At 40.8% G+C, this 10,132-nt stretch overlaps 1 protein-coding gene and 1 pseudogene across 2 annotated transcripts in view; both read left to right on the top strand.

Annotated features, from left to right (window-relative positions):
• Otud7b (OTU deubiquitinase 7B) overlaps positions 1–10,132 on the top strand; it is a 64,754-nt gene that overhangs the window by 24,240 nt on the left and 30,382 nt on the right. For both annotated transcript variants that reach the window (XM_005356948.3, XM_013349856.2), the window contains exon 2: positions 9,608–9,758. In XM_005356948.3, the coding sequence (XP_005357005.1) occupies positions 9,674–9,758 (85 nt within the window). In that variant the 5' untranslated portion in view covers positions 9,608–9,673. The remainder of the gene's footprint in view (positions 1–9,607; positions 9,759–10,132) is intronic.
• Positions 2,996–3,793, top strand: LOC101983816 (annotated as a pseudogene).

Raw genomic sequence — 10,132 nt, 5'->3', positions numbered from 1 at the left:
TTTTGAGGCAGCATTTCTCTGTAGCTTGGAGCCTATCCTGGAACTAGCTCTTGTAGACCAGGCTGGCCTTGAACTCACAGAGATTTGCCTGCCTCTGCCTCCTGAGTGCTGGGATTAAAGGTGTGAGCCACCACCACCCAGCTAGATTTATGATCTTGGAACTAGTTTTATCACTAGTTAGCTCTGTGTCTTTGGACAGGTGATTAAACCTCACTTACTTGGCTCTGAGTTCTTGTCATCTGTAACTTGAAGTATACAATAAACTGGTCTCTGATAAAGCCAGGTGTGGTGGTGCACGCCTTTAATCCCAGCACTCAGGAGGCGGATGCAGGTGGATCTCTGTGAGTTGAGGCCAGCCTGGTCTACAAAGTGAGTTACAGGACAGCCAGGGCTGTTACAGAGAGAACCCTGTCTCAAAAAAGTCTCTGATATTTCTAAAAGTTTGTGACTCTAAAGTGTGACACAGGAAAACACTAACTTTCTGCGCCTCCTACCTCTGTCCACATAGGATGTTAATTATGTGAATGACGAAAGCATGGAGGGCACTGCCCTAGACTAGAGCCGTCAGAGTGTCGTATGCTCATAACTGATCTTATGTACATAAGTGCAAGAGACTTATTTTTTAAGGTTTATTAATGTATGTATGTATGTGTTTATGTATGTATGTATGTATGTAGACCATGTACATGCCTGGTGTCTGGTGCAGATCAGAAGAGGATATCAGATCCCCTGGAACTGAAGTAACAGGTGGTTGTAAGCCAACATGTGAATGTTGAGAGCCGAACTGAACTCCTATGCAAGAGCAGGAAGGACTCTTTAACTGTTGGGCCATCTCTCTAACTCCCCAATTTGTAAAAATTACTATATGCATAGTTAATTTGTCTACATGTATGACTGTGTGGTTTGTACATGCCTGGTACCAGCAGAGGCCAGAAAAGGGTATTGGATTCCCTAGAACTAGAATTATAGGTATCAATGTGGGTGTTGGGAATCAATCCCAGGTCCTCTAGAAGGGTAACCAGTACTTAACTCCTGAGCATTCCTCCAGCCCCAATTTGCTACTAAAAGTGAAACAAATACTGCAAGAGGGAGCAGCCTATTTAAGTGAAAGAAGTCCAAAGAGTGCTGGAGACAACCCGTATTAGAGTGTGCACTTCTAACTCCATCTGGGATACGTGTGACTGTGTGACTGTGTGACTGTGTGACTGTGTGACTGTGTGACTGTGCAGTTACTGGGAGAGATAGTAACAGCTGGGACAGTATCAATAAGGATGAATAGTATTTTTAAAAGAAAAATGAAGAGTACTTCTTGCGATTAAACAAATGTGATTTTACCATAAGTCTTCGGAGAACTGTTTGAACCTGAATCAGAATCAACACTGCCTTGCCCTTTGGGTGTCATTTAGATGTGACAAATGCCTCTGTGTATATATGTCAGCTATCAGAAAGCACAAAATTAAAAACCTTAAGGAGTATTTAGTTAAAAATATTTGGGAGATAGAGTCATGATATGTAGCCCAGGTTGGTCTGGAACTCACTAAGTAGCTAAGGCTTGTCTTGAACTTGAGAGTTGCATCAGTTTTTTGAATATTGAGACTACAGGTGTATACTACTATAATTTAAAACTATTTTTATGATCTGTCAGTGTGTTTCACAAACAAATCTACAAAACCTATTTAGTGAACCCTCAGTTACACACATGTAAATTGTATTTGTTCATACAGACCTCCTTATATCAATGGGATGGATCAGAAAACGGTAAATATTTGAAACCAACAAATAATTCATAAGCCTATTTTAAGTATGGATACATAGATTAGCACAAACATTTTAAAACCACAACTGTTCGTTAGGGGTGTGTGCGTGTGCGCGCATGTGTGTGCATATAAGTGTGTTGTGTTAAGTCTATTTCTAAGCTTTTAAAGTATAAAATAATAATAATGCTGACATCAAGGATAGCCACCAAAATGTAATCTTCTCCTCTCGCCTCCTGCTGTTCTTAAAGATTCCACTTCCTAACTCTTGTAGGTAAAATAGTTGCTCTGTGTTCCTACACTAGTGACACTAACAGGTGTACACTCCTCATCCAGCTCAAATGCCTTGAAGGTGAAATGGTGTCTCCTCTTCATCGTTTGTATTCCAGCCCTTAAGTCGGTATCTAGAAGACGGTAGTTCAGGTTGGCAGATCTTGAATGAATGACTGATAGTCAAGTTGAAGTTAGGATGGAAGTGTCTAAAAGACCAACTAATAACAATGGCAGGTGCTTTTTATAGAGCCTATAGTAGCTAAATGAGTTTTAGAGATGACCAGAAAAGATAGATGCAGAATTAAAAAGAAGAAAGTGATGAGACTCTTTGAGCTGAAGTATCTAATTTGTTGTTTTGTTGTTTGAAATAGTAACTCACTATGTAACCTTGGCTAACCTGGTTCTCTGTAGCTTAGGGTGGCCTTCAGCTCAAGCCAGTCCTCCTGCTTCAGCCTTCTGAGTGCTGAGATTACAGGTACACACCAGTGTGCCTGGTTTTTAGGTATCTAATTTTATGAAAGGAAAACTTCTTTGTCTAATGAAGGCTAAAAACTATTAACTGTATGTGGAAGGAAATTAATTACCAAAAGAGATTTATAAAATGAATTAATCTTATATGGATAACTAACACAGATAGTACAGTAGTTTTATTTTTCCCCTTCTATCTGATTTCTCCACCAACTAGATATTTCATAATCGATAAAGAAATGACCAATATTATGAACCAAGTAGGGGAGAGGGTTGGTTGTTACTAAAAGTTAGAGAGTTGACTTTTGAGAGCTATTATGTTTTGCATTTAGTGTAGGCTGTTGATTTGTTGTTATTGTTAGTAGTGGTATTTATAAAAGAAATTCAACAGTCAGTCTTTAAAGAGCTCAAGTAGAACTTTTATTTTTGTAGGCTATTTTAAAAAATTAACTTTATTGAAAATACAGTCTTGGCTGAGTGTGATGGTGCATGCCTTTAATCCCAGCACTCAGGAGGCAGAGGCAGACAGATCTATGTGAGTTCGAGGCTAGCCTCATCTACATAGTGAGTTCCAAGACAGCCAGAGCTATATAGAGAGACCCTGATTCAAAAGACAAAGCAAAATGTAACAACAACAAAAACCCAAGAAAAGAAAACCCAGCCCTATCTGAAAGGAAAAAGAAGAAAAGTATATAAATTACACATACCGTCTAAGTCTAAAACAATAGCAACAACAACAACAACAACAACCAAAAAACCCCCCAATGCTTTAGGCACAGTAGTGCAGGCCTATAATTGCAGCTACTTGGAAAGCTTGGGAAGCTGTGACAGGAGGATTGCAAATTCAGTGCGTATTTGGGTTACAGAGTGAGTTCAGGGTTAACTTGGGCCATACAACAAGATCTGTCTTAAAAAACCAAACAACAGCTCTTTCTCTCCGAGGCGGCCTCAGCGGTGAGCAATGCAGCCATGGCCAAGATTAAGGCTCGGGACCTGCGCGGCAAGAAGAAGGAGGAGCTGCTAAAACAACTGGACGATTTGAAAGTGGAGCTATCCCAGCTTCGCGTCGCCAAGGTGACAGGTGGCGTCGCGTCCAAGCTCTCAAAGATTCGAGTTGTCCGCAAATCCATCGCCCGTGTTCTCACTGTCATTAACCAGACTCAAAAGGAAAACCTCAGGAAATTCTACAAGGACAAGGAGAAGCTGAAGACAAAGAAGCAGCAGCGGAAGAGGCTGTATCCGCTACGCAAGTATGCGGTTAAGGCCTAATGGAAGAGCAATAAAGTGCGAGACTGGCAAAAAAAAAAAAAAACCAAACAAAACAAAACAACAAATCCCCAAGCAAAAATGAGCTGAGCTGGAAATGTGTCTCATTTGGTAGAATGCTTGCCTAACATGCATGAAGATCTGTGTTGGATTCCCAACATCACATAAACCAGGCGGCATGGATGTGTTCTCAGTACTTGTCAGATAGAAGCAGGAAGATCAGCAGTTGAAGGCCATTGGCCACACAGAGTTCAAGACCTGGGCTATATGAAACCTTTTCTTAAAACACAAAACAACACCCCCCACAAAACAAACAAACAAACAAAACTTGAAAAAACAAGAGAAGATTTGTAGGACTCTTGGAGGGGTTGGTTTGGGAAGAGAGAACTTTGGAAGAAATAATATAGGTAGCTGTGTTGGGTACTGGTGGAATTAGTATTGTGATAAGGATTTGGGCACAAAGACGGCTGGCATTTCTCAAAGATCTACTTACTATATTAGGTATTACTTTAAAGATTGTAAATATTTGTAATACAAACAAGATATCTAAACTGTGTATTTTCCTTTTTATATATTAGGTACAAAATAGTTGTATTCCCATGGTTCCCTAAAGTGTTAGGTTAGGGATTTGTAACAAGATGTGTCTGAACCTAGAGTTGATTATTTGAGTGTGGAGTTGAGAGGGTTAAGCAGTGAGGGTAGACTTTGTATGAATGGGTTGCCTATTTTCTTCCATCTTCTGCAGACACAGTACGGTATAGAATAAGGACCAGGTCTCTGGCGTGCTGTGGGTTGACTTGTAAACATCTTTGTTCTGCTAGTTAGTTCTTGAGTAACATTGAGGAATCACCTAACTTCTTTGAGGTTATTTGTCATTTTCATGTGTAACAGAAGGTTAGTGATACAAATCTCATCTCTTAGAGTTTGGAAATTTAAGATAATGTCCAAGCTTAGGCAAAAAAGGAAAATAAAAATCTGGTAAAGCTGGAGTTAAACTGGGGGCCATGTTCCAGCCCCAACAAGCATCAGGACTTGAAAGCTTTGGCCGAGTGGTTCTGGCTTTAGAATTAAGGGTGGAAGAAATGGATTATAGAAGTTTCCTCCATACTTTAGGACAGCCAGTGAGACCAGGGATGTGTTAGGGGTGTCCCTGAATGGAGTCCTTAGAGAGGCCATGGTGTTAAAGTGTGAAGTTGAAGCCTGGATTGCTTTGGAGACCCCAAGATGTTAGAGATGCCAGAGTCATGGGATAGCTATGGAGGAGAGCTGCTAACAGGGAGTGGAAGCAGCCCAAGAGAAAGAAGTGTGCTGCAGCCAGCAAAGCTGAATAGAGCTGGAGATGTGGAGAGTGTTTTGACATCAAACATGGAGATGCAGACTCTGGAGTTTGCCAAGCTGATTTTGGTCTTGCTTTGGTCCAGCATCTCCTCACTATGCTCCCTTCCCTGTGTGTTGGAGTGCCATTATATGTTGGAAGTATTTAATCTGCTTTTTGATTTTGATTTTTATAGGTGATTGCAGTTAAGAAATTGCCATGTATCTCAAAAGAGACTAGACTTTCAAACATGTTTGAGACTGTAAGAAACTATCGGGACTTTTGAAGTTGGACTGAATGCATTTTTCCATTATGATACGGCTATAAGCCTTTGGGGTCTAGGCAGTAAAATGTGGTGGTTTGAAAGAAAATGGCCCCCAAAGGGAGTGGCACTGTTAGGAGGTATAGTCTTGTTGGAGGAAATGTGTCACTGTGGGGCAGGCTTTGAGGTCTCTTTTCTTAAGCTTCACTTAATGTGAGTCAGTCAACTTCCTGTTGCCTGCAAGATGTAGGCCGCTCAGCTCCAACACCATGTCTGCCTGCATGCTGCCATGCTCCCCTTCATGATCATAATGAACTAAACTTCTGAAAATGTAAGAGAATCACCACCAATTAAATATTTTCATTATGAGATTTGCCGTAGCCATGGTATCCCTTCACAGCAATAAAAATCCAAACTAAGACAGACCAGATGGTGATAGATGTGGAGGGCAAAGTTCGGTTGGCACGCCAAGGGGAAAGTGAACTCCAGACAATACTTTGCAAATGAGGAAAGAGCTCACCTGCTGGACCAGCAATTCTCTGCAAAATGATTGAGGATGACAGAGTCATGATGTTGGGCCACAACAAGTATTTATGTGAAGTAATGATTTAATATTTTCCATTGAAAAAAAAATCCGTCATTCTCAGGAGTTAATTTTGTTCTATAGGACAGAATAAGAACCATTATGTGAACAGTACTGGGGGAGGGGTCTGGTGATAGACTTGGTTTTTGTTTAGAAGAAAACAGTTTATAACAGTTGGAGCTGAAAGCATTGAGCTCCCTATCAAAGCTTGTATTCACTCGGAACTGGATGACCTGCTAGAGATGTAATAGAGGAGTCCTTGCACTGGTCTGAGTAGTTGGTGATGGCCCCTTTACTAGGAAACTGGTTGATTTTGACGTTTGAATCTGTCTATACATATAATCAACAAAGATTTGAGTGCTGGCTCTCTTTATTTGAAAAGTTGAAGGTTAGTGTTTTGTTTTCTTGTTTGGGTTTTTCCTTCCTGTATGCTGAGGCAGAGTCTTTGCCATTGGCTTCGATATCCCCATGGAATTTGAGAACCTTTAGCCAGGTGTGGTGATGTAACAAGAGCTGCTGTCCTTACCTGTTGGGCAAAGGGCACAGTCCATGCCATGTACTTGGAGAATCAAATACAAGAATGTGCTGCCAAGAAGTTTGCTTTAGGCCGGGCAGTGGTGGCGCACGCCTTTAATCCCAGTACTCGGGAGGCAGAGGCAGGCGGATCTCTGTGAGTTCGAGACCAGCCTGGTCTACAGAGCTAGTTCCAGGACAGGCTCCAAAGCCGCAGAGAAACCCTGTCTCGAAAAACAAAAAAAAAAAAAGTTTGCTTTAGTGCTTCACATTTTTGCTGAAGAGCCAGTCTTTCCAGATATGAGTTATTTGTTTATCTTAGATGTTTGGAAATGAATGACCTACCTTCTGTTACCATGTAAGATCTCAGATGCCATAGCACCAATAGTTTTCATTTGCTTCTCGTGCTCAGGAGCCTGAATCTGGCTGGAAATTGTCTGCATGCCTGCGCGTTGTTTGTGTTTTTCCCCATATCCTCTCAGAAGGTTGTTAAAGTGGCTTGCCTTGTTTTGTATCTTTACTTTTCTTGTCTGTCTATCAAGACAGGGTCTCATAGCTCTCATAGCTCTGGCTCTCACTCTGTAGACCAAGCTGGCCTTTCCTCACAGAGCTCTGCCCTCTTCTACTTCTGAGTGTGGGATTGAAGGCCTGAGTCACCTCACTCATCAGTCCTGTTTTATCTTTTTTTTAATATTTATTTTTATTATTTATTATGTATACAATAGTCTATCTGTGTGTATGCGGAAGGCCAGAAGAGGGCACCAGACCTTATTACAGATGGTTGTGAGCCACCATGTGGTTGCTGGGAATTGAACTCAGGACCTTTAGAAGAGCAGGCAATGCTCTTAACCACTGAGCCATCTCTCCAGCCCTCCTGTTTTATCTTTTAAGAACAGAGATTGAAGTTCATTTTGGAGCTAGGTTCTTGATTTTGCATTGTTTAATTATATGTTGTTACTGGGCAGTGCCCATGTCCTGTGACCAAAGTGCTGAACACCGTGGGCTTTGGACAGAATTCTCACGTGTGCTAGGAGATGAAAAGCCTTTCATTCATCTATGATTTCTGAAAGCATTTACTTTTTAATATCTTTTGAGATAGGGTCTTTCTTTGTAGCCTTGAATTCTCAATCTTCCTGCCTCTGCCTCTTGGGTGCTGGTATTACAGACATTACCACTTGCCTGCCTTGAAGTTAAGTTCTTAAGCACAGACTTCAAGGGGATTGGGTCACTGTTTAGAAAGCTTGGTCAGAAGTTCTTCATGCAGTTCTGGGTTAGTGGGAGGTTAATAACCTCAGAGGAATGTTGACTTGGTGCTTAGTATGTTGAGGCAGATGAAGACGAGACATTTGTTTACATTGAGTTTATTCAGCAGGTATTTATTACTCCTGCAATATTGTAGATACCTTGCTAAATGTTGGCCTGGGATAAAATAAATCATGACCTGTATCCACTGACTTCTTGTGTTGTTAGAGCACTAAAAGAAATAATAGTTTCTCTTTCTCAAAAAAAAAAAAAATATCAAAAGAGCTACCTACCACCACCAAGACAATGAGTTATCAGGTTAGAGAGTTAGAATTTTTATAACCCACAAATATTTCTTATTTGCCTTACAATATTCAAGGAATGAAGAAAATTGGGATCAGATCATACCACTAAGCAAGTTGTATCCTGGGACAGAAGCGGGGTGAAAAAAAAAATTCCTGGGAGTCATTCTTTTTCTTTTTTTCTTTTTCTTTTTCTTTTTCTTTTTCTTTCTTTCTTTTTTTTTTTTTTTTGGTTTTTCGAGACAGGGTTTCTCTGTAGCTTTGGAGCGTGTCCTGGAACTAGCTCTGTAGACCCAGCTGGTCTCGAATTCACAGAGATCTGCCTGCCTCTGCCTCCCGAGTGCTGGGATTAAAGGTGTGTGCCACCATCGCCCTGCCCTGGGAGTCATTCTTAGGCTTTAGGTGTAGGAAGACTGTTCTGTCTGAGTCACCTGTTGTTTTCAAGAATTCTGGTTTTGGCTTTTCCAAAAAGATGGAATTAGTGGGTGTAGTGGGCAGTGGGTACCTGGGCACTTTATGAATGAGCCACCTTCTCCAGACCTGGTGAATTTGGTCAGAGGTTGTTCTCCACCCTATTTTTGCTTTCTCAACTGGGTTGTTAACCACAGAGGAATGTTGGCTTGGCGCCAGCTGGTCAGGTCAAACATAGTTTCTGCTAAAGTCAAGTCTGAAAGAAAGAATTTTTTTTTTCAGGTAAACTTACCTAGTACTCATCTATCCTGGAAGGAGAAAAGCATTTCTGATTCTGCCTGTTTCCTGAACTCCTGAAGTTGCTTTTGTGATGAGCCTTTGGGCTCTACTCAGATGTGTAGAATAGTTTGCTGTTTTATTTTCAGTAGTTCTCAGTTTTTACTTTACACTTCCTGTCTACTCAGCCAGCAAGGGAATATTAGTCAATCCTGAACTACTCTGCTGTGTAGTACTCATTTGTTTAATAAGAGTCTGCTAAGGGCCAGTGTTCCATGTGTGTCAAGTGATTTGTTCTGCTGATACATCAGGAGAGAACACACACAACTTCCTATTTCCCAAAACTTGATGTATGAAAATCAAGAGAGGTTAGACAGGGAGTGATTAAATTAACTTCAGAGGAAACCCAGGGCATGATGGCATTCAAGATGCTGAGGCAAGAAGACTGCAGAATAAAGCATTGTCTCCAAAAATAAACTGAAACCCTTAATAATAAATATATTTCAGTAAAGAAATGAACATGGGGCTATGTTAGGAAACATTGCAGGCTGGGGAGCTTTATAGGGCAGCATTCTGCTGCCTCCTTCCTTTCAACTGGAGAAGCAAACTTGACGCTGGGGTGGGTATAGAGCACTTGCGCAGCATATACAAGCCCTAGGTTTAATACCTAGTACCTCTTTCAAACAAGCAAAATAAATAAATAAATAAATAGCGGAGAGAAAGCTTTGTTCATAGTGGTTTGTGGTTATTGTAGGCAATAAGACATTATTGTTAATGAGGAAATTAAGTGTGATTTTTCAAATAATTTTAAACTTCTTTATTTCAAACTTCAACTAGAAAGAAGGAACCAGAATAGTTTCCCATTTAGATAAACCTGTTGGAATTGGGCTGGGATGATGTTGTTCTAGGTACTTGAGCCTTGTGTGCTTATCTCCTTTTCAGGTTCAAGCCTGGATTTTGATCTATTTTCTGCTCACATCCTGCTGCCTGAGAGAACCTGATGATCCCATGACCCTGGACATGGATGCTGTCCTGTCGGATTTTGTCCGTTCTACAGGTGCAGAGCCAGGGCTGGCCCGAGATCTTCTGGAAGGTAAGGAGAGAGTGAGAAAAGAAAGCAAAATGCCATATTTACTAGGAATATTTAAGGTGATCAGAAAAGTATTCTGTATACCATAGACCTCCATTTAAGTTGCTTCTTATTACCTGCTTGGTGTGCCCAACTAGTTTTAAAATCCAAAATCCCTTCACCTTGTATGTTTTTGAGAGCTTTCTTCATGAGTTTATATTCAGATAATCCAAGAAGAAAGTTAAGTTAGCTCACTGAAATCATAATCATAAGTAAAAACACTTGATCTTGAGCTCTAGCCTCTACACACTTGTATACACACCACACATATATACCACACACACGCTTTAACCTCTATACACACTTGTATATACACACCACACATATACACCACACAC

Source organism: Microtus ochrogaster, chromosome 21 (genome assembly GCF_000317375.1).
Source record: "Microtus ochrogaster isolate Prairie Vole_2 chromosome 21, MicOch1.0, whole genome shotgun sequence".
Taxonomy (NCBI): domain Eukaryota; kingdom Metazoa; phylum Chordata; class Mammalia; order Rodentia; family Cricetidae; genus Microtus; species Microtus ochrogaster.
Note: the sequence above shows the minus strand (reverse complement) of the source record. Positions and strands in the feature narration are given on the sequence as shown.